Here is a 25,530-nt window from a genome sequence, read left to right on the forward strand (position 1 = left end):
TTCTAGTTTACATAAATCATCCTGTAATATAAAATTGTCCTCCTCTGTATTGATTACCCTGCAGAGTTTAGTGTCATCTGAAAATATTGAAATTCTGCTATGAATGCCCCCTACAAGGTCATTAATAAATGTTAGAAAGAAGAGGGCCCAATACTGATCCCTGTGGTACCCCACTGCTAACCGCTACCCAGTCCGAGTGTGCTCCATTAATAACCACCCTTTGTTTCCTATCCCTGAGCCAGCTCTCAACCCACTTACACATATTTTCCCCTATCCCCAATATTCTCATTTTATGCATCAACCTTTTGTGTGGCACCGTATCAAAAGCTTTTGAAAAGTCCATATACACTACATCCACTGGGTTCCCTTGGTCTAGTCCGGAACTTACCTCTTCATAGAAGCTGATCAGATTAGTCTGACATGAATGGTCCCTAGTAAACCCATGTTGATATTGGGTCATGAGGTTATTCCTCTTCAGATACTCCAGTATAGCATCCCTTAGAATGCCCTCCAGGATTTTACCCACAGTAGAGGTTAAGCTTACTGACCTATAATTACCGAGTTCAGTTTTTGTCCCCTTTTTGAATATTGGCACCACATTTGCTATACGCCAGTCCTGTGGTACAGACCCTGTTATTATGGACTCTTTAAAGATTAAAAATAATGGTCTATCAATGACTGTACTTAATTCCTGCAGTACTCGGGGGTGTATCCCATCCGGGCTCGGAGATTTGTCAATTTTAGTGATTTTTAGACGCCGCCGCACTTCCTGCTGGGTTAAGCAGGTGACATTTAATGGGAAATTTTTTATCACTAGTCATTTTGTCTACCATGGGACTTTCTTGTGTAAATACTGATGAAAAAAAGTCATTTAGCATATTGGCTTTTTCCTCATCCACCATTTCACCCAGACTATTTTTAAGGGGGCCAACACTATCATTTTTTAGTTTCTTACTATTTACGTAGTTAAAGAATATTTTGGGATTATTTTTACTCTCTATGGCAATGAGTCTCTCTGTCTCAATCATTGCTGCCTTGATTTGCTTTTTACAGAATTTATTTAATTCTCTGTATTTATTTAATGCCTCATCACTACCTACTTCCTTTCTCTAAATGCTTTCTTTTTGTCACTTATTGCACCCCTTACAGCTCTATTTAGCCATATTTGTTTCCTCCTATTTCTAGTATGTTTATTCCCATACGGTATATACTGTGCACAGGTCCTATCCAGGATGCTAATAAACTTCTCCCATTTTCTTTGTGTATTTTTATGTATCAGGATATCGTCCCAGTTAATTGCACCAAGATCCTCTCTCATCCGTTGGAAATTTGCCCTCCTGAAGTTTAGCGTCCTTGTAACCCCTATATTACACATCTTATTAAAGGATACATGAAACTTATTATTTTGTGATCGCTGTTCCCCAAGTAACCCCCAACCCTTATATTTGCTATGCGGTCTGGCCTGTTGGTTAATATTAGGTCTAGCAGTGACCCCCTTCTTGTTGGGTCCTGAACCAGTTGTGAAAGGTAATTGTCTCTCATAGTTGTTAAAAACCGATTACTTTTGCTGGAACTGCAGGTTTCTGTTCCCCAATCTATTTCAGGGTAGTTGACGTCCCCCATAATAATGACTTCCCCTTGAGTCGCAGCTTCATCTATTTGCTTTACGAGGATATTCTCCATTGCTTCTATTATTTTTGGAGACTTATAACAAACCCCTATCAGTAATTTATTATTTTTTCCCCGTCCCCTTATCTCCACCCACAGGGACTGTACATTTTCATTAGATTCACCTATATTATCACGCAGGATGGGTTTTAAGGATGACTTTACATATAGACACACACCTCGCCCTCGCTTATCCATTCGGCCATTTCTGAACAGGCTATAGCCCTGCAAGTTAACAGCCCAGTCATGGCTCTCATCCAGTCATGTCTCAGATATCCCCACCATGTCATAATTGTGCTCCAACAACATTAGTTCTAATTCGTCCATTTTGTTGGCGAGGCTTCTGGCATTAGTATACATGCACTTGATGTTCCTCTCTGTACCTCTATTCTTTCTTAAATTATTAACTGTTCTAACCCCACCCCCCATGCCACCGCCACCCCCAACTTCCTTATTTGTGCCCAGGTCTCTATCTGCACTATCTTCCCCTCCTATAAATTGAATACCCTCCCCCCCCACTCCCTAGTTTAAACACTCCTCCAACCTTCTAGACATTTTCTCCCCCAACACAGCTGCACCCTCCCCATTGAGGTGCAGCCCTTCCCTAGCGTAGAACCTGTAGCCAACTAAGTCGGCCCAGTTCTGCAGGAATCCAAACCCCTCTTTCCTACACCAATTCTTGAGCCACTTATTAACCTCCCTAATCTCCCGTTGCCTCCCTGGCGTGGCACAGGCAGTATTTCGGAAAATACCACATTGGAGGTCCTTGCTTTCAGCTTGCAGCCTAATTCGCTGAAATCATCTTTAAGGACCTTCCACCTCCCTCTTACTTTGTCATTTGTGCCAATGTGCACCATGACCGCTGGTTCCTCACCGGCCCCTCCCAATAATCTGTCCACCCGATCAGCGATGTGTCGGACTCGAGCGCCAGGTAGGTAGCACACCGTTCGACGATCCCTGTCTTTGTGACAGATTGCCCTATCTGTTCCCCTAATAATTGAGTCCCCCACCACCAGCACCTGTCTGGCCTGCCCTGCTCTCCTATTTCCCTCCTTACTGGAGCAGTCACTCCTCCGGCTTTCAGAGGACATGCCTGGCTGCAGCACTGCTACCCTTGTACTGGCACCCCCCTCATCTGCCAACTTAGCAAACTTATTGGGGTGTGCCAGATCAGGACTAGCCTCCCTGGCACTCTTCCCTCTACCCGGCCTTCTGTCACCCAGCTTGCTACTTCACTGTCCTGCAGCTCCATCCTACCATCCCCACCTCATCTATCCCATTGAGCGTCTGCTCAGTGAGCAGAAGACTCCTTTCCATGTTGTCAATGGATCTCAGTGTTGCCAGCTGCACATTTAGATCCAGAATCTGGGCTTCCAAATGCACAACGTGCTCACATCTCGCACAGCAGTATGCACCCTCGACCGGCTGATTAAGGACTGCATACATGTGGCAAGATGTGCACTGGACAGCATTAACAATGGTGGAGCACATTTCCTAATGGGAATTGCACCACACAGAAATGTTAAATAAATACAAAAAACAAAACAAATGCAAAGTATTAATAAGATACAGACAGCAATTCAGTAATTCCTCCCTTGGAAAATCCCTGAATCACAAGTCACACTTACCGCCGTTCACACTTACGCTCAGGTCACACTCGCTAAGATTTAAAGATTTTTTTTTTCTTTTTCCCCTCAGCTGCAATCCACCTTGCTGTTCAATGCACTTCTTTTTGGGTTATGGTCCCCAACTGGTTTTTCACACTGCATTCCACTGAAACATCGGAGCATTTCAGAGGAAAATATGCCAGTCTTAGATTTATGCTACTTGTTAGGGTAGAATGAATCAGTTGACATGTTCCCTTTAAGAGAGATATACAAGTTTCTGGTTTTGTGTCAACCATACATAGGAAGAGCTCACATATACCGATGTTGGACAAGACATCTTTTCTAACACTGGGAGCTCCAGGAGGCACTGGGGTAGAAAAAGCTCAAATCCAGAGTGTGATATAAAGGGCATCTTGTATCTTCTTGACCTAATCGCCATGAAACATCAAAGTGTATGGACAACTTTATTTTAAATGAACGAATCTACATCATTTTCCAATTTTGGCATTTATATGCCATCATATAATTTTAACAGTGTATTACTTTTAGTAGGCAAATTTGTTGAAAAAAAAAATTTGCGACATTCAAAGTGCAGCCAAAGAAAAACTGCAAAAAAATAATTTAAAAAATTCAACAGGCCAAATCCAATAGTCACATTCAAAATGCAAATAAAAATTGAAAAGACGACTAGAACATAAAGTTTTGGAAGAATTTACTTACCAAATGAAAGGGTAGCATACGAAAGCATGAAAAAGAAATAAAAGATACAAGCCAGGCTAAGAAACAAAACGTAACACAAACCGGAGTACTTTTGGGGTTCATGGAGAGCTCTCTTCGGGGGAGTCCTGCCTCCATATACTAGAAGTGAAGGCAGAGACTACAGAGCATTTCCCTAGTACAGGAGATCATTTATGGGCAACATCATTACATTGTTTCCATTACTGCTTATGGCTGGTGATGATGAATACATAGGAATTATAACTTACAAAGCCAACTAAGTATTTACCCATAAATGATGAATGCATACAGGAAAAAAAAAGTTACATTTCCAGCAACAAAAATCCAGCAGCCTGACTGAGATAACAGAAAGCCCATATAATTTTCCAATTAGCAAAGTAATGTGCAAGGCTTATGTACTTATAAAAAAAAAAAGCTGCAAGTAAGCTTGTAAACAGGACCAGGCTTAAGGACTGTAGATTCCTGGATCTGTCAAGTGGAATACTTTAGACCTATGAAACGGAGGTAGGGTTCATGCACGGGCCATCGCTTTTTCATTTCCAACACCGCACCTTGTGTGAACTCAACCTTACATTCCACTTTAGTTTAAAAAAAAAAAAAAATTATATATATATAATAAAGACAAATGCTTTCGGTGATCTAAGGAAGGCTGGCAAGACTGTTTGCATGGAGAATTCAAAGGAAACTAGGTGTTAGACACAATTTAATGCTAGAAATTTCCAGGCAAGTCAGAAGAAAGGTCCTAGTGCTATTCATATCTACATTTTCTTCACCTGGGACTGTTCTTCAAGGTAACATGGCCACTGTCAGACAACAGAAACAAGCACAATGGTGAGTAATTTGGTTTTCACAGTACATGAGCAGAATGATGATAGAAATGGAGAAATGTCAGTTTGCTTCACAGAGAAATTGCATATTTATAGGTCTTAAGTTAGCAATGTAGTAATAATATATATTGTGAATCCAGGTAAACAATTTCAACATTTCCTTTGCTTTCAATGTAGGCAGGAGTAAAAATGCATCATATAATCCTGACCATGCCCAATTCCTTTAAGATTTTTGAATGAATCGTTAAAAGTTTTAATATGAACATCTGTCATCGAACATCATACAGATGAGATAATGGACAACACGGTGGATCAGTTGTTAACACTGTTTTGCAGCCCTGGGGTCCTGGGTTCAAATCCCAACAAGGACAACATCTGCAAGAGTTTGTGTGTTCTCCCTGTGTTTGTGTGCGTTTTCTCCAGTTTCCTCCCAAATGTCTAAAGACGTAATGATAGGAAATCTAGATTGTGAGCCCCAATGGGGACAGAGGTGATAATCTCTGTAAAGCGCTGTGGAATATGATGGTGTTATAAGCAATGCAACATAATAATATGCCAGTCTCAACGTTTCCTCCTCTGGCATGCATGTGCCCACTGCAGCCAGTTACTGGTCACAGCGTTGATAAGTTGCTCACCACCCAGGAATTTTCTGCAGCACTCATATGCCTGACCTCACCTAGAAAGGCTGGCTAGGAACCCGGCAGGACTATGGAGCAGTGGTGGGGAATCGGTAGGAGTAAACATAATTTTTGATTTGTAGACCATGCTGGACAACCCCTTTAAAGCAGAACATTTTTTGTTGTCTACAGTCACCAGTAGAAGGCGCCTATTGTACTTATAAAACAGTATGCAATGTGCTCACCCTAGTGGAAGCTACAGGCAGCCAGAATTTTAGCAATGAATTCGTTGCCAAAGCTTGGAGTTCAATATTTGTTACAAAGCTTTCGAAATTCTAACTATTAAAACATATGAAGAATTGAAGAATAAGGACAAAACTGACCATCAACAAAAGGAGGATGGAGGAGCCAGCCACTGATTTTACAAAACCTAAAAGATATTCAATCTGGAGTGCAATTGAATGAAAATATCTTGGCCATTGCTTTGGCCACTACATCAGCATGTCCCTTATAAGAAAGATTACCGTAGATCAGAGGTCCCCAACTCCAGTCCTCAAGGCCCACCAACATGTCATGTTTTCAGGATTTCCTTAGTCTTGCCCAGGTAATAATTGCATCACCTGTGCAATGCAAAGGAAATCCTGAAAACATGACCTGTTGGTGGGCCTTGAGGACTGGAGTTGGGGACCTCTGCCGTAGATTGGATTTTTTAAACTGGTAATAAATTTCTGACATCATATGATTGTTCATGACATGTAGTATTGCAAGTAATATTAAGCAAACTGACATATGTCCTTATACAGAAGGAATGTATGTGGTGAACCATCTAAATCCATTTCCGCTTACCTGCCTTTGTTCTCTTTTCCCTTCACTTTACTTTCTTGACTTTTTCCTCCCATTGGATCCCATTCTACATAGGAGTCTTCAACTTTCAGGTTAAGGTGGGATGATGTGTTGTCCAGACCAAACGTCAGTGCTAAAGTAAAAGAAGCACAATTTTTGACCTTACAGAAAAAACCATACCTTAAAACCACTATGCACCTTTTATATTAATGGTATGACAAAGATTCTACAGGAATGTAATAAAATGGCCTCCGTCACATAATTCAAACACAGCCTGTTTTAGTCACGTGTCAGAATGGGCTGCAGTCTGAATAAACAGAGCTCCCAAGAACACATACCTCTATAGGCTGAGGAGGATAAGCAGCGTGTGACAGAAGAAGAAATAGATCTTTTACTCGGCTGACTGAGGAAGGAGGAGTATGGCTGGATTTAAAAAAAATCCTTTGTGCCAAGTCAACTGAGAAAATGTACGGTATTTCTTCATCAGTCACACACTTCTCAGCTCAGGTGTGCGCGCTTTCGATACAGCTCCTGTCAATTGACGGACGGGTCTTGGGAGAAGTGGTTATTCAGACTGCAGCCCGTTTTGACTTTTGAATAGGATTGTCTGCGTTTGAATTATGTGACAGGGGACATTATTATATTACATTCCTGGAGAACCCCTTTAAGTCTATTTCCGTCAGTCTCCGGTAATTTGGACAGAGCAAAAAAAAAAGCTTAGCACATCTGTAGCATAATAGTAATATGTAAATGCACGTATCCTGAGGATGATATACACATGTATTCAGGCACTAAGCACCAGCACTCTGCAATTGATGAATATATACGCTCTACTAAAGCTATACAGGTTACAAAAATGTGATGTTCTTGGTTAAGACTTTAGATCATTACTGCGCAAGCCCATCTACAAAGTGACCTCATCTCAGATGGCACCCTAAATTCTATAAAACGCCATGTGCCTAGATCTCAATGAACGAGGGAAGAATATGATCCAGCTGTACTTTGTACTAATTAAAAACAGTCTGGGAAAGATGGGAGGATAAAAGGGTGTACTACAACTGCAAAATATACTAAAAGCCCTAATGGAAAGCACATACCACATATGCTGAAGTTGACACTTTAAGAGCCTGTGTCAAGCAACTTTTTCATTTCATCACAAAGCCCGGGTAGAAAAAGAAAATAAATAAAATAAAAATGATAAAAGCAACAGGTTTCCTAAAAATGAATTTTTGCCTTCACATTAAGGCTCAAAACACCATCTGTAAAAAAGGGTTAAAACTGTGCTCACAGATACCCAGAAGATGGGAAAAAATGGGCAAACAGAAAAGCAGCTCAGGTTTTGTCTCCGAGGCTTCAGAGCGCTCACCAGTAGTCAGCTCCAGTTGCAGTCTGGCTCCTATTAATGTGAAGTGACTCTTTGGCGTGAAAGCCTGAGAACAAGTTGACGTGTCTTCAGCCACTTCAGTTCTCTATCTTGACCTTATTACCATAGTTTAGAAATTCCTCAGGGTAAATTAGTTTCTACTAGAAAAAAATATCTTTAATCGGAGATCACAGAAGGCGTTCTTCAACTTATCCTACTAATGTTACCAGTATTGAGGCTTCACAAGGGAAATAAAGAACCCATCAAACAGAAACCTTCTGTTATAAAGACATTTCTAAATTATCCACGAGACAGGAAAAAACAAGGTCATCATGAGGCCATGTGGGGATCTTCTGGATTAGATCATGATAGGGGCAAATCTGCTCAAAATTATCTTTCAAGAGGTTATTGGTGCACGTGGGTAGATCACCTTAGTAACGCATGATTGGGGGCAGCACTCCAATCCTTGGTCATAGTTTAGAGATCGCATTAATGTTGTTGAAAAGCCGACAAAAAAATTGAAATTATAGGACTGTTTCCTGGGGGTGTTCTACAGTTCTACACACCCAGTACAGGTTCATCTGTCTGGCAAGAACAACCATTTTGGATCATGGCAATTCTAGTGGTCAAAAAACGAGACTAGCAGAAAACAGGCCTGCTAAAACCACACAGACTCTCACACAAGTCATATAGTAGAGGGAAAATGGTATCTTCTGTGGGCACTAAAGTGAACGTACTTGGTCACTTGATTGTCACCCGTCGAAACGAAACATCTGATAAACCGACAATGGCTAAAAAGAATATGACGGGATATATAGTGAAAGTAATAGGGAGAGGAGATCTTTAGCAGATAGCTTTGGCGAGTGAGGAGGAAGATGGATAATTAGCTAGCTAAATGGATAGCTAGCCATTTATCGATTCAGACAGCGTCACTTATTACCTTTGGTTTCCAGTGTGACTGGATCAGAGTACTCCCCTGCTACAGCTTTGTTACAAGCACGTATTCTGAAGTTCATAAACTTGGAGTCAAACTTCAAACCTGTAGGTGAAAACGATGAAAATGAAACCCCTAAAATACTATCTGTAGTTAAATTTGGGAAAGAAATTGTAACATTGATAGGAAATGGGTAAATTAACGAAGAGTAAATGACCGGACAGGTTTCCCAACTAATATTGAAAAATATGGAAGGAACACATGCGAAAAAGTCACTATGCTTGAAGCAACCGTCACTATGCTTGAAGCAACCCTTCTACCATGGCAGTAAAAAAAAAGTACCATAATTGTACATTTCTCATGTGTAGTCACTTCCTAGTGCACTCCGTTTGCCTCCTCCTCTAAAATCAGAATGATTTTCCTCTTGCATCCAAAATGGGCACTGGGCAGTAAATGGCAAGTCTAAACCATGCCTCCCTAACTTGTCCAGTGACTGGAGTTTGGAAAAACAGAGCATGGTTTAGACTTACTGCCTCGCTCCCGATATCACGTGCAGGAGGAATGGAAATGGAATACCGATTTGAGAGAAGAAGGCAGTAAAGGGCAAGTCGAGGGCAACTGGTAAGGTGACTGGACACGAAAAATGTTAAGTCATTTTTCAGTACCAGGATGGAGGGTTACTTTGAGGAGTAAATGTTATTAAAAAAAAAGTGCAAATACTTTTGTAAATATGTGACAGCAGACTTGCGAATAACAGGATTCTCCAGTGTTGGCGGTTATGTGACTGCAAGTATACAATATGCATACTCTCGACCACGTTCAGACTAGATGGTTGCGGCCTCGTTTGATGAAAGGTTATTGAGAAAGGCCAGAAACAGTATAGTTGGGAGTACGCAAATCGCACAGGTCACATGACTGTTGCAGGCACCCAAGAATCTCCATGAGGATTTGTAAGTCTGTAGTCGCAGAGTAACTGCAGACTGTACAACCCCTTTAATGCAGATATTTACATACCCTGGACTTAAATGGAATCTGTTGGACCAAACTGACAGTATAAACTAAGAACACAGCCTTATAGGGAATATACAGGTGCGTCTCACAAAAGTGTAACATCAAAAAGTTATTTTATTTTAGTTCTTCAATACAAAAAGTGACATTTATATACACTGCTCAAAAAAATAAAGGGAACACTTAAACAACAGAATATAACTCCAAGTAAATCAAACTTCTGTGAAATCAAACTGCCAACTTAGGAAGCAACACTGTTTGACAATCAATTTCACATGCTGTTGTGCAAATGGAATAGACAACAGATGGAAATTATTGGCAATTATCAAGACACTCAATAAAGGAGTGGCTCTGCAGGTGGAGATCAAAGACCACATCTCAGTACCAATGCTTTCTGGCTGATGTTTTGGTCACTTTTGAATGTTGGTTGTGCTTTCACACTCATGGTAGCATAAGACGGACTCTACAACTCACACAAGTGGGTCAGGTAGTGCAGCTCATCCAGGATGGCACATCAATGCGAGCTGTGGCAAGAAGGTTTGCTGTGTCAGCGTAGTGTCCAGAGGCTGGAGGAGCTACCAGGAGACAGGCCAATACACCAGGAGACGTGGAGGAGGCTGTAGGAGGGCAACAACTCAGCAGCAGGGCCGCTACCTTAGCATTTGTGCAAGGAGGAACAGGAGGAGCACTGCCAGAGCTCTGCAAAATGACTTCCAGCAGACCACAAATGTGCATGTGTCTGCACAAACGATTAGAAACTGACTCCATGAGGATGGTCTGAGTGCCCAACGTCTACAGATGGGGGTTGTGCTCACAGCCCAACACCGTGCAGGACACTTGGCATTTGCCACAGACCACCAGGATTGGCAAATTTACCACTGGAGCCCTGTGCTCTTCACAGATGAAAGTAGGTTCACACTAAGCACATGTGACAGACGTGACAGAGTCTGGAGACGCCGTGGAGAGCGATCTGCTGCCTGCAACATCCTTCAGCATGATCGATTTGGCAGTGGGTCAGTAATGGTGTGGGGTGGCATTTCTTTGAAGAGCCACACAGCCCTCCATGTGCTCCCCAGACGTAGCCTGACTGCCATTAGGTACTGAGATGAGATCCTCAGACCCCTTGTGAGACCATATGTTGGTGCGGTTGGCGCTGGGTTCCTCCTAATGCAGACCTCATGTGTCTGGAGTGTGTCAGCAGTTTCTGCAAGATGAAGGCATTGAAGCTATGGACTGGCCCACCCATTCCCCAGATCTGAATCCGATTGAACACATCTGATACATCATGTCTCGCACCATCCTCCAACGTCACGTTGCACCACAGACTGTCCAGGAGTTGGTGGATGCTTTAGTCCAGGTCTGGGAGGAGATCCCTCAGGAGACCATCCGCCGCCTCATCAGGAGCATGCCCAGGCGTTGTAGGGAGATCATACAGGCACGTGGAGGCTACATACACTACTGAGCATCATTTCCTTGTCTTGAGTCATTTCCACTGAAGTTGGATCAGGCCAGCCTTTAATTTCATTTTCCACTTTGATTTGGAGCATCATTCCAACTCCAGACCTCCGTGGAATATTAGTTGTGATTTACGTTGATAATTTTTAGGTTTTATTGTTCTCAACACATTCCACTATGTAATGAATAAAAGATTTACAACTGGAATATTTCATTCATTGATATCTAGGATGTGGGTTTTTAGTGTTCCCTTTATTTTTTTGAGCAGTGTATTAATATGGTTCCCCATGGCTTGCGCGTCCACTGGCCGGGTCTCAGTCCTTCTCCACATGCATGTCATTTGACAAATAGTAAGGTTTTAATACTAGAGGTAAACACCATAGAATGTAAGTCTGCAAGGACAGGGTCCTCTCCCCTCTGTACCAGTCTGTCACTGTAAATTTGTTTACTGTAAACGATATCTATAACTCTGTATGTAACCCCTTTCTCATGTACAGCACCATGGAATTAATGGTGCTATATAAATAAATAATAATAATAACAACAAATAGGATCACCTTGACATAGTGGGATGGCTTTTAATTTTTTTTTTTTTTTAATCAAAATTAAAGGGACTCTGTCACCTGAATTTGGCGGGACTGGTTTTGGGTCATATGGGCGGATTTTTCGGGTGTTTGATTCACCCTTTCCTTACCCGCTGGCTGCATGCTGGCTGCAATATTGGATTGAAGTTCATTCTCTGTCCTCCGTAGTACACGCCTGCACAAGGCAAGATTACCTTGTGCAGGCGTGTACTATGGAGGACAGAGAATGAACTTCAATCCAATATTGCAGCCAGCGGGTAAGGAAAGGGTGAATCAAACACCTGAAAACTCCGCCCATATGACCCAAAACCAGTCCCGCCAAATTCAGGTGACAGGTTCCCTTTAAGTTAACTAAGCACCCTATATTATTTTCACACACTATTGATGTTTAATTATGCATTTAATGCAGGGTGCTTGTTTATTATGGTTTTGTCTTGGGTTTTGTCTGTTTAGTGGCCAGTGTCAACATACACTTACATGCTACAATCACACCAACTTTTACCCAATTCATCTCTTTAGGTTTTTTGTAGGGAACATAGCCTCTCTACAAGTCACACCTTGAGTGCTCTCTTCACTGAATCCATTCTGCAGAAACTGACATTTAATCAAATATGCTAATTAGGGAGCTTGGTGCACTCTGTGTTGTCAAGAGGTTTTGTGCACAGTTCAAACACTGGTTGTTCCTGTCCCCACCTTATCCCTCCTTTCTTACCAGGCAAGCTACTGATGTCAATCACCAGTGAGTGAGATGGGAATATGCAAAACCAGTGTACGACCTAGCTCCTAACTAGAAGACTTAAGCAAATTTCCGTAGAATGGAGGCAGTGAACAGATCACTAAAAAGGTGTGAATTTTATAGGCACCATGTCCCCTACAAGGCTATAAATGATACTGTCAGTACGGACTGATAGACTCCATATAAGAAATATAGCTTTCTAACACTTACTGAACTATGGTTAGGTGAAAGCAACCTCTTCACATATGCCAACAGTGAGGCTAATTTACCATTTATCTGTTTTTATTTCAAAGCTGGTAATTTTTTGCCCTCCTCGAAATAACTCACGCCAAGAGGAAAAATAGAAAAAGTAGAGGAGTGGGTAAGTCTCAATGCAATACCTGGAAGAGGTCTCCAATCTACTATGTGGCAGAGAGGTGGACTTTATGCCCTCTCTGACCTCTTGGTCTGCCACCGGATCCATAGGTTATATGTACTAAAGCAGAGTAATAATAAAACTTACCGGAAAGTGTGTACTCCGTTCCCTTTATATTATCAATCATCTCCCAACACCTCTCATCTTTAACCCTTGGAAGGCCATCATAGTTTGTCTTTCTGTATTCCAGAACATAATGATCAATCTTGTTGTCTTCTTCGGACATTCTCCATACTACTGTCACACAGTTATCAGCAACCATACAATCTGTTGGATCTATTTCTGGAGCTTTGGGCACTGTAAAAGAAAAAAGGAAACTCATTAATCTTTCATTTCTCTATGTGGATAACTGGTCAGTCTACTCCAGCTTGGCCCCATTCTCAGGGTTTTGCCTGAGAAAACACTGCTGGCTCCACAAACGACCATTTTAGACATCAGAGGACATAAAAGCATCATGTTTGTGCTAAGATAGAGAGAAAAACACCAATTCTTTAGTTTAGGAAAGATTCAGCTTTTTGGCTTCCGATTCCCTTATGCTTTAAATCAGTGATGGACGTAAAAGGACAGAGAAGGAAAGTCAGCACACTAACACAATTAGTATAGTTAACCATGAAGAATATGGGCAACAAGGGCAACAAAATTAATAAAGGGGATGGGAGAACTACAATACCCAGATAGATTAGCGAAATTAGGATTATTTAGTCTAGAAAAAAGACGACTGAGGGGCGATCTAATAACCATGTATAAGTATATAAGGGGACAATACAAATATCTCGCTGAGGATCTGTTTATACCAAGGAAGGTGACGGGCACAAGGGGGCATTCTTTGCGTCTGGAGGAGAGAAGGTTTTTCCACCAACATAGAAGAGGATTCTTTACTGTTAGGGCAGTGAGAATCTGGAATTGCTTGCCTGAAGAGGTGGTGATGGCGAACTCAGTCGAGGGGTTCAAGAAAGGCCTGGATGTCTTCCTGGAGCAGAACAATATTGTATCATACAATTATTAGGTTCTGTAGAAGGACGTAGATCTGGGGATTTATTATGATGGAATATAGGCTGAACTGGATGGACAAATGTCTTTTTTCGGCCTTACTAACTATGTTACTATGTTACTAATATGAGAAATCAGATCATAAGGGCCAAAAAGAACATAATAATGAATTATGTACCAGCGGATAGCTGTTGGGAAACGTGATACACAAACTAACAGACACCTGGATTGGTACATGCAGTTCTGAAGAAGGACTATACATTTTACTGTTTGACATTAAAGGTTTCCCTCTACAAAGGTTTATGGCACATTGATTTAACACACGGATCTCCAACCTGGGGCTCATGGGGCCTTGCTGTGTAGCTTGCTGCCATCTGCTAACTTGGCAGAATCTGAGTTTATTGTAAGTACGGTGCCACTTGGACAGCCTTAGAAGATTATCTTGCTCCATTCACTCCTGTATCTGCAAGTCAGATGTACTAGTGATGATTTTACATATCATACAAAGGGATGCATGCTAGATACTGTATCTTCCATCTACCGTGTAATGGGGTGCGAGTCTGACAATACATTTATAGGGGACCAGGCACTCCATGCAGTTACATTTGTGTATTATGTACATTGATGGTGTCATGCGCTCTTTTAGAACCAATTTGGTGGAGTTTCTCAGTTAAAAAGAGAAGTTGTGATCTTTCACACAACTTTGATAAAGCCCTTCTTGCCACCCACAAGAACATCGCTAATTGACTGCACTATAGCAAATAGTGTCCTAGATTTTGAATAATGAAATAATCATTTATTAGGAAAAAAATATTAAAAACGCCCTCCATGATCGTTAAATCTTGGGCATACGAGCCTTTATGTTTTTTATATTATGTTTTTATTTTATGTCTAGCATACTCGAAAAGAGTATCTAAAAGATAATCCTTTTAGTCACAGAAGAAACAAGTCAGTAGAGCTTTTTCTCAGCTGTACACAGTCAACTATTTTTGGTTAATACATTTTTTTTTCACACTAGAGTCCACATGAAACTGTATTGTGCACGGTGGCACAGGGTGAGTTTCTGTTGACACATGTCTGCAGGTTTTCCTAGTGCATGTGCACTTTTTTTTCCTTTGATAATGTTTATATATGTCAGAGAAAAATGAAAAAGCCATAAGACAGCTCCAGAGAGAAGACATATCACCGGCACTTTGAACATATGGGATTAATTGAGGCTGGGAAGAGAGAAACTAATTAAAACAAGGGAAATGAGAAAGTAAACGCTTTAATCTCCTTTGAAGTAGGGGCCTCCTGCAGTGACCAGCTAATTACAGCTGAGAAATGCTCTGAGAAAAAAGACAAAGTTAGAGATCCCTATATTCAAGAGGCAGAGAAGTGGAAAATCTAACACTTAGAGGTAACTTGTTATCTTCAAAGAAAAACTGAACAATTGCAGTTAGACACTGTCTCCAGTGTCCACATATGTATATTGGGGTGTTCATCGATCAAATATTTATGATATATATTCACTCACATCACAGTAAGGCTATTCTAACCACTCCATCTTAACCCCTTCCCGACATGCGCCGTACTAGTACGGCACATGTCGGGTCCCCTGATTTGATGTGGGCTCCAGTGGTGAGACCGCATCAAAGTCACGACATGTCAGCTGTTTTGTACAACTGACATGTGCGCGCAATAGCGGCGGGTGAAATGGAAGTTCACCCGCCGCTATTAACCTGTTAAATGCCGCTGTCAAATGCTGACAGCGGCATTTAACCGGCGCTTCCGGCCGCGCGGCCGGAAATGAGCGCATCGCCGACCCCCGTCACATGATCGGGGGTCGGTGATGAATCAGGATGGTAACCATAGAGGTCCTTGAGACCTCTATGGTTACTGATGCTGGCTAGCTGTGAGCGCCCCCTGTGGTCGGCGCTCATAGCAAGCCTGCAATTCAGCTACATAGCAGCGATTTGATGATCGCTACTATGTAGCCGTGCCAATCGAGTTGTGCCAGCTTCTAGCCTCCCATGGAGGCTATTGAAGCATGGCATAAGTTAAAAAAAAGTGTTCTTAAAAATATGAAAAAAATAATTAAAAAAAAAACTTAAAGTTTAAATCACCCCCTTTCGCCCCCTTCAAAATAAAGAAAAACAAACAAAAAAAAAAAAAAGCATTAACCTGATCGCTAAACGGCATAGCGAGGAAAAAAATTCAAAACGCCAAAATTACGTTTTTTTGGTCGCCGCGATATTGCATTAAAATGCAATAATGGGCGATCAAAAGAATGTTTCTGCACAAAAGTGGTATCATTAAAAACATCAGATCGGCACGCAAAAAATAAGCCCTCACCTGACCCCAGATCATGAAAAATGGAGACGCTACGGGTATCCGAAAATGGCGTTTTTTGGTTTTGTTTTTTAAGCAAAGTTTTGAAATTTTTTCACCACTTAGCTAAAAAATAACCTAGTCATGTTAGGTGTCTATGAACTCGTAATGACCTGGAGAATCATAATGGTAGGTTAGTTTTAGCATTTATTGAAGCTAGCAAAAAAGTCAATCAAAAACACGTGTGGGATTGCACTTTTTTTGCTATTTCACCGCACTTGGAATTTTTTTCCCGTTTTCTAGTACACATCATGGTAAAACCAATGGTGTCGTTCAAAAGTACAACTCCTCCCGCAAAAAATAAGCCCTCACATGGCAATATTGACGGAAAAATAAAAAAGTTATGGCTCTGGGAAGGAGGGAAGCGAAGAACGAAAACGCAAAAACGAAAAAGGGCCATGGCGGGAAGGGGTTAATAACGGTCTGATGGATGATGACAATATGTACTGCCTGGGACCTCGAGGTTGAAGATATCCTATAAGCTGAGGATCTCATAAAATTCTGAAAGACCTAGCACATCCCACAATCAGCCCCCACGTGAGTTCGTTAAGGGTAAGTCAGTGGGTGTAACCTTGGGCTAATGAAAAGTAGTATTTGGGTTTGGTCATTTGTCAATCCTAGAAGGTACAGATTGCTGTGGTTTCTGTCCATTTTCTTAAGGAGTACTTCCCTCCGCTAAGCTCTGAGCCATTTCCGTGGCATTATGTTTAAACACACACATAGAGAGATATCTCTACCACATCAGATTCCTGTCATGGGCAGCCCAATCTCCAGACCTGAACCCCAGTGAAAACCTCTGGAATGGAATCAAGAGGATGATGGATAGTCACAAGCCATCAAACAAAGAACTGCTTACATTTTTGCGCCAGAAGCAGTGTGAAAGACTGGTGGAAAGCATGCCAAGACGCATGAAAGCTGTGATTAAAAATCATGGTTATTCCACAAAATATTGATTTCTGAACTCTTCCTGAGTTAAAACATTAGCTTGTTTTCTTTGCATTATTTGAGGTCTGAAAGCACTGTCTTTTTTTTTTTTATTATTATTATTTTGACCATTTCTCCTTTCCAGAAAAAAAATACAAAAGGGGTCTGAATACTTATATACAAAATAAGTATATAATATATACAGTATATATATAGTATAATGTATATATATCAGGTGACCCAAAAAAAAAAAATTCAGCCTCTAGGCTATTTAGAATTCTTAATAGATCTGCAAAAAGACACATGTGCACTGAACACGCACTACAATAAAACAATATACAATTGCAGAAGCCAAAAAAATGATTCCTGGCATACAATAGATCAATGCAAGCTCAATCTGTAGTCTATCGAGAATGCTCATCAGTCCATGGCTGTAGTCTTTTACTTTTTTTTCATACATGGCAGGCTAAAAGAGTCACTAGAAATTATAACAGAAAATAAAAGTGTTCCTTGGGTATAAAGCTCTTGTATTTCAATGATACAGAGTAACACAGATCTGATTCCATACATCATTGCCCTGAGGGACAGGAAGGAGTGCGATGCTTTTGATTTATTAGGAGAAGCATGCCTCTTATAGAATCAGGCGAGGCGCGAAGTGGTATTCACCATGCCACGAACCTTGCTCTGGTCTCTGCTGGAGTAAGATTTGTGGCGTAGTGAACGCTGACACTCAAACAGAGGTCTCCATGCTCCAGCTCCACCCGTTTTGTCGAAGCTGGGCAAAAATGTTGTTAAAAAGTCTCAAAATTTTTGTGACAAAAATTTAGCGACTCTTCACAGCTTTTTATGCCAGAATTCTGGCATAAAAAGCTTTGCCGAAACAGGTCCAATATGTACAAAATATACTCATCCTACTACAGAAAACTCCAACATTACATTTGTCAGGCTATTGATTGCTATAAATACCATTACCTGGTAAGAATTTTAAGGACTGGAGCATTTGTCTTTCTTGGGAAAAATCCACCATCAAATGTGTCATGTTGTCACTGAGCTTTGGTTTCAGCGAAAGACGAAAAGCGGCAGCCATTGTGACCCTTTGGAATAAGAATACAGAGAAAGGGACATCAAAAGTGAGATTCAATATGCACCTGCACCAAATGAATGCCAATGATCTGTTCTATGCCACCAATGCCTGGGATAAGTATCGGTGGAGGAGCTAATCACTGGATAGTCACATATACTTTTTCTACAAGCGCTTTGGTGGCTGAGCAACAGGGACCTGGGCCAAATATGAAGTAACCAATGCTTTGTATGGTTGGAAACATTTGCTTTAGCTCCATAGGAACAGCACATTATCATTAGCCATCATCATGTATGTGAAGCATTATGAATACAGCCACTTCTATTCAGTTTAGTCAGTCTGCCATAGAATTCTACACATTTAGCCCCCGTTCTACTTACAGCAAATCTGTCACAAACTGCACTCCCGCTATCACAAAGAGTTTCTGTTCCTAGATGTTTTCACTAAGAGTTTGATTGGCAATACACATTAAATAAATGACGGATGAAGCCACGTTTTATGCTATTCTAATTGTGTGTGGTGAAAGCTCTACAGCCCCCCCAAAGTCTCCCTTCAAGGCAATGAAGGGTTGTCCTGTTGGATCTTTAACATGTCCAATGCAATGCTCCTACAGGAGATGTATTGTAAGGCTGCAACTATGTATATTACTTATTCTCTATATTAAATACACATTAATGGTCAAGTTCTTCCAATCCAGTCATGCATTTCAATAGGAACAGGCAGATGTAGGTCAGGTCTGCCAACTGGATCGGAACCAGAACTTGTTAGGCTACATCTGAAGAACCTACCATAAAAAAAAAAAAAAACGATAAAATGAATGGCAACAAGTGCCTACTCCCTGATTTTAATGAAAATGGAAGAGACATATTAAAGAGAAGTCTGGAATTACTTCTGGCAGTCGACTGAATGGGGCAGACATGCGATACCAGGCATGGCCAGCAACGAAAATGGCAGAATTTATGACAAAAAAAAAAATAGACCCTTTACCCACCCCAAAAAATGTGTTCTTATTTTAGCATTTGGAGACTTTTCATTAGAAACATACGTCCTTGTAAACAGGAAAACCTATGAAATCCAAAAGGAAATCCAATGATTTGGTGTTAAAGGGGTTTTCCCATGAACAAAGTACATTTAATCAACAGATCTTGGAATAATAATAATTTTCACATTTGATGTATTAAATAAAATGTTCCTGTGCTGAGATAATCTTATAAATGTGCCCCTGCTGTGCAATGGCCATGTCTGACTGTACAGTGACATGGCCTGATCATACCACAGATACTGGGCAGGGGAGGAAGCAAAAGACAAAATACAGACAAGACCGCATGGGATCACAGCTGATTCTGTGAGGTAAAACGTTTTCTTCTTGTTTCTAAACATGTTTTACTTCACAAAAAGCATCTGTAATCCTGTGCTGTAAAGTCTGTATACTGTTTTGCCTCCTCCCCAGCCCAGGAACTATGGTATAATCAGACCATGTCCCTGTACGGTCAAACACAGCCATTACACAGTACACAGCAGGGGCACATTTATAAGATTATCTCGGCACAGGAACATTTTGTTAAGTACATCCAATTGTGGAACTTATTTTTAATCCAAGATCTGTTAATTAAATGTACTTTGTTCGTGGGAAACCCCTTTAAGTTGGCACAACATGCCCAGCAAACCACCCTTCCCAAATAATGGTGTGTTTAAATGTCAGATTTTCTGTCACCTAAATTTATGTGCACTGCCAAATTATGCGATCTGCTCTATAATAGTAATGGTAGAATAGCACACAAAATACACTGCAATCATAATATCCAAAACACAAACATTTATGGTAAAAAAAAAAAAAAATAGGAAAAAAAAAAAAAAAAAAAAAAAGAGGATAATGGTACAGTACCTATCCTTGATCTGTCTGGCAGCCTTGGTGCAAGAAGGAGAGAGAAAGCAAAGTTAGTGTATCCATGCAAGTGAAGGAGGGCAGCAAACTCCATGCAGGATTGTAGGGCAAGAAGAAAGAAAAAACAAAATCACAGCCAGGTCCTGCGCACGTGTAAGTAGTCATTGTGTAAGCCGCTCTTCAGAAAGACAAGACAGCAATGTTAATTCGAAGAGTTAGTCATCAGGCATCAAAGAAAAGAGCACAACAAAACACTTCTTCATTGAACTGAGAAATTACACTGAAGGTACCATCCACCATTACCTTCTCTTATAGGGAATCTAGCAAATCAATGGAACCTCCAAACTATTTAGATGATCATGTCGCTCTCTGAAAGATAGTGTCATCCACACCTCTATTGAGAAATATGTTGCTCACTGACTGAAAAGTCACTTTCCTAATTCATGTTCAAGTGGGGCCTGGCGGAACAGAGACCTAGACACAGCCTCCATAGGGGCCGGCACTCTGCGTCCGTCCCAGGGTTGCCAACTGTCCAGAAATTAAAGGACATTCTAATAAGCACTTTTTCCCTGTCCAAAAAAAAATGTAGATAACAGTTTTAATTTTTATTTCTATGTTAAAATTCTATGTAGATAAGGGGGAGGAGCTAGAGGCAGAGCTCCTCCTTCCTACCGCCTATAGAATATTATCAGTAGCAGCCACCATCTCCTATCTCAGTAATGGGAAAGTCTTCACTGAATACAGAGTTTCTCTCAGAAATGAGAATTTTGAGAATAACTGATGATGTACAATAACAAATTGTATTGTGGTACCATGTTAGCCAGAAAAATCGATGTGCATACTTTACTGCCCAATGATGACAGGAGTATTCTAGGAGTGATACCTTTATTGGCTAACCAGAAAATAATATGTTTGCAGCTTTCAGAGCACAGTGGCTCCTTCTTCAGGCAAGATTACAAATAGATTAGTAAGAAAAAAGCACAATATTTAAAGAATAGTACAGCAGGACATTTGTTAGGGGGTGGGAAGTGTGATGAGTCCATACATAAGCCAAGATAATCAAATTAGGCATTTTCTTACAAATGGAGAGGCAATGGGAACAATGTTCTTAAGGTACCGTCACATTTAGCGACGCTGCAGCGATCTAGACAACGATGCCGATCGCTGCGTGGTCGCTGGAGAGCTCTCCAGCGACCACACAACAACTTACCAACGATCACGGCCAGGTCGTATCGCTGGTCGTGATCGTTAGTAAATCGTTTAGTGTAACGGTACCTTTAGAACATTGTTCCCATTGCCTCTCCATTTGTAAGAAAATGCCTAATTTGATTATCTTGGCTTATCTATGGACTCATCACACTTCCCACCCCCTAACAAATGTCCTGCTGTACTATTCTTTAAATATTGTGCTTTTTTCTTATTAATCTATTTGTAATCTTGCCTGAAGAAGGAGCCTCTGTGCTCTGAAAGCTTGCAAACATTATTTTCTGGTTAGCCAATAAAGGTATCACTCCTAGAATACTTCTGTCATCATTGGGTAGAAAAGTATGCACATCGAGAAGAACTGATGAATTCTGGCAGAGAAAGAAGCAAATTCCACCGATAAGATATATTACACAGCTGTTTATTTTCACGTCTACCATTGATAAATGGGATCAAAATTAAATCGACGGTTACTCAGTTTTTTGAAGCTGAAGAAACGCATACAGATTATTTTGATTGTAATTACTATTTTACAGTTTACAGTGAATGCAGCCGTCAGAATTACGGGCTGTAGACATGTGTAACTTAGAACCGTAATGATTTATCATGGTTTTCCAATATCTGTCCGTGACGCTTTGATGAGCAGTCTAAAAAAAAAAATTTCTGAAGTCAAGTCCTCAACCCTGGTCCCTCTCTGTGTTACATGATTCAGCGCACCAGTTTTGCAGTACAAATGAGTATAAAAAATAAATAAAGGAAAGGAGTTGATGTCGTTTTGACATCAGGATAAATCGACACTCCGCATTGAAAAGCCAGCTAAGCTGGTTACAAATACATACAACTATAGTAAAGTCTTCCACATTTCATGAGAAGCGACAGATTGGAGAGCTGCTGAAAAGGTGACATTTTCCCTTCTGTTCCCAGGGACCGTGCAGAGAAAGGAGAAGCATTGTGGACAATTCTTCCCACGTCTGGAAGGCTTGTGTTTGGTTAGTGATGTCATCCCTACGCTCCACTGCTTCCCAATGCCGCCTACCAAGCCATTCATTGTGCACTTTGTTGCCCATCTGGAGGATTTTAAACAGCCTGCCTTGTTTCATAGAACTTGCGGACTAAAGTTACAACTTGACCATTTGTTCCCAAATTAAAGTTTCTCATATGAAGCAGAGAATTTATGCTATATTTGTCATAAAATAAAGGTTTTTGATCTTTTAAAAGGTGGCAGAAATTCACTAAACCACATTTTATAAAACAAGGAGGAACCAGCTAAAGTTCACTTTAGGCACTAAAAATACAGCTGTTTGTATCAGGGTAATAATGAAGTATACACCATTCTAAGTACGGTAAGTCTTTCATCACAATACGACTGTTCAAACCAAGCACATGTGCTCAGTGCACCCTTGGTGTGGTCATACGCTTCAACGCACTTTAACAGCTGATTGTTTTCCATTTATCTCTACAGAGATAGAAGGAAAAACACATATGTGGAAAGGCATGCTGAACTACTCAAAAGGTCCAACCAAGCGTCTGAGCTTGGTTTGTACAGTCTTTTTGCACTCTCTTTAAAGCTGGGTTAACATATGCACTAGTATTTTCATTTCCTGTTCTGTATCTGTATAACACGAAGTGGCCATCACTTTCTGAAAAAAAAAAAAAAAAAAAAGCTTTGTTTGCTGCCTAATTTTTTTTATAGGCATTTTTGACAGAATCTGAGACTGTTTCAAAGTCTGTCAAAAAATGAACAGTCACTTTTCCACATGTAGGACACAGGTGGATCTCTTATTTAAGAAAGCACTCCAGCATTTTTATCCTCTTAATGTATTGCAATCATATTATATAGCGCCGCTTACTTACAATTGCTCATTTTCGCCTTTCTACCCAGCTAATTCTTCTCTTTGATCTATGTAAAAACAGAAAAGGTACTGTCACACTGAGCAACTTTTGAAAGATAACGATAGCGATCCGTGACGTTGCAGCGTCCTGGATAGCGATTTCGTTGTGTTTGACATGCAGCAGCGATCTGGATCCTGCGGTGACATCGCTGGTCGGAGCTAGAAGGCCAGAACTTTATTTTGTCGTCAGGTCACCCGCTGTCATCTCTGGATCGGCGTGCCGATCCAGCGATGAGTCCCCGGGTAACCAGGGTAAACATCAAGTTACTAAGTGCAGGGCCGCGCTTAGTAACCCGATGTTTACCCTGGTTACCATTGTAAAAGTTAAAAAACCACTACATACTTACATTCCGGTGTCTGTCACGTCCCTCGTCCTCAGCTTCCCGCACTGACTGTGAGGGCCGGCCGTAAAGCACAGCGGTGACGTCACCGCTGTGCTCTGCTTTACGGCCAGCGCTCACACAGTCAGTGCGGGAAGCTGAGGGCGAGGGACGTGACAGACACCAGAATGTGAGTATGTAGTGGTTTTTTTTTTTTTACTTTTACAATGGTAACCAGGGTAAACATCGGGTTACTAAGCGCGGCCCTGCGCTTAGTAACCCGATGTTTACCCTGGTTACCCGGGGACTTCGGCATCGTTGGTCGCTGGAGAGCTGTCTGTGTGACAGCTCTCCAGCGACCACACAAGGACTTTCCAACGATCACGGCCAGGTCGTATCACTGGTCGTGATCGTTGGAAAGTTGATCAGTGTGAAGGTACCTAAAGTCTCTTGTCCCTGCAGAAATCATTCCACTATTCAACTCCTGACTCAGCTGCTCCCTCCTCCCAACTGACATTGACTTTTGCAGTGATGACTCATGCAGGGAAAACCGACCTCCTGTTTCTACATAGAGCTTGCAAATTGTGTCTTCAGAGAGGAAGAGGACTAGAACTCTAGTGCCACCTATTGGAAGTAGCAATCCTAACAGTCAATGTGGAGCATTGCGGCTTTACAGTAAGTCTCCTCATTTCAACATGCTTAACATGTCACTCCCCGCAAGGAGAAACAATACTTCTTGGATCCCGATACATAAAGCTTAGGCTGGGGTCAGATTGCTTTAGTGGGTGTCCGCTGACGGAATCCGTTACATGGCGCAATTAACGCTATGTAACGGATCCGTTAGCGCACCCATTGACCGCAATGTAACTAACGCATTGCTAACGTACGCCATTTTTGGCATGCGTTAGCGATGTCCCGTTATTTTCTGATGGACCTCGAACACTGCTTGCAGCGTTTTTGGGTCCGTTCTCGCTAGCGCAGATCGGGCGTCTGCGCTAGCGGGATCGCTAAACGCAATCACTTTTTGTACATTGCATTAGCGCATTTAGTTTGCGTTAGTGCAATCCGTTTAGCGCATATGCTATGTGAACCTAGCCTTAGAAAGATTCAGCTAGTCAGTTTTTAATCATGTTGTATTTTAATAAACCTAATGGAAAATAGAAGAATTTACTGGGTAGAAAGGCAAAATGAGCAATTTTGATATGCTCAATATGATGATTGCAATATATTAACCCCTTTCTGACCTCAGACGGGATAGTACGTCCGAGGACAGAACCCCCGCTTTGATGCGGGCTCCGGCGGTGAGCCCGCATCAAAGCCGGGACATGTCAGCTGTTTTGAACAGCTGACATGGGCCCGCAATAGCGGCGTGTGAAATTGCGATTCACCCGCTGCTATTAACTAAATGCCGCTCTCAAACGCAGACAGCAGCATTTAACCGCCGCTTCCGGCCATCAAGACGGAAATTAGCGCATCGCCGACCCTGTCACATGACCGGGGTCAGCGATGGGTCCTTGAGACCTCTATGGTTACTGATGCCTGTTTGCTGTGGGCGCCACCCTGTAGTCGGTGCTCATAGCAAGCCTGCATTTCAGCTACATAGCAGCGATCTGATGATTGCTGCTATGCAGCTGAGCCGTTCCAGTTGTTCCAACTTCTAGCCTCCCAGGCTATTGAAGCATGGCAAAAGTAAAAAAAAAAAAAAAAAAAAGTGAAAAAAAAAAATAAAATAAAATATAAAAAAGTTGAAATCACCTCCCTTTCGCCCCATTCAAAATAAAACAAAAAATCAAACCTACACATATTTGGTATCGCCGCGTTCAGAATCGCCCGATCTATCAATAAAAAAAGGATTAACCTGATCGCTAAACGGCATAATGAGAAAAAAATTGAAACGCCAGAAGTCCTTTTTTCCGTCGCCGCGACACTGCATTAAAATGCAATAACGGGCGATCAAAAGAACGTATCTGCACAAAAGTGGTATCATTAAAAACATCAGCTTGGCACGCAAAAAAATAAGCCCTCACCTGAGCCCAGATCACAAAAAATGGAAACGCTACGGGTATCGGA

General features: G+C 41.4%; 1 protein-coding gene across 6 annotated transcripts in view; it reads right to left on the reverse strand.

The window, feature by feature from the left end:
* The window catches only part of FSD1L (fibronectin type III and SPRY domain containing 1 like), a 97,569-nt gene that overhangs the window by 25,254 nt on the left and 46,785 nt on the right, over window positions 1–25,530 (reverse strand). For 3 of the 6 annotated variants that reach the window (XM_069765844.1, XM_069765855.1, XM_069765884.1), the window contains 6 exons: window positions 20,046–20,068; window positions 18,052–18,173; window positions 12,883–13,092; window positions 8,604–8,702; window positions 6,304–6,433; window positions 4,787–4,816 (listed from right to left, as the gene is read on the reverse strand). In XM_069765844.1, the coding sequence (XP_069621945.1) occupies window positions 4,787–4,816; window positions 6,304–6,433; window positions 8,604–8,702; window positions 12,883–13,092; window positions 18,052–18,173; window positions 20,046–20,068 (614 nt within the window). The remainder of the gene's footprint in view (window positions 1–4,786; window positions 4,817–6,303; window positions 6,434–8,603; window positions 8,703–12,882; window positions 13,093–18,051; window positions 18,174–20,045; window positions 20,069–25,530) is intronic. The other 3 variants (XM_069765874.1, XM_069765891.1, XM_069765866.1) reach the window with 1 other exon arrangement.

This window comes from Ranitomeya imitator, chromosome 1, assembly GCF_032444005.1.
Source record: "Ranitomeya imitator isolate aRanImi1 chromosome 1, aRanImi1.pri, whole genome shotgun sequence".
In the NCBI taxonomy this organism is placed as follows: domain Eukaryota; kingdom Metazoa; phylum Chordata; class Amphibia; order Anura; family Dendrobatidae; genus Ranitomeya; species Ranitomeya imitator.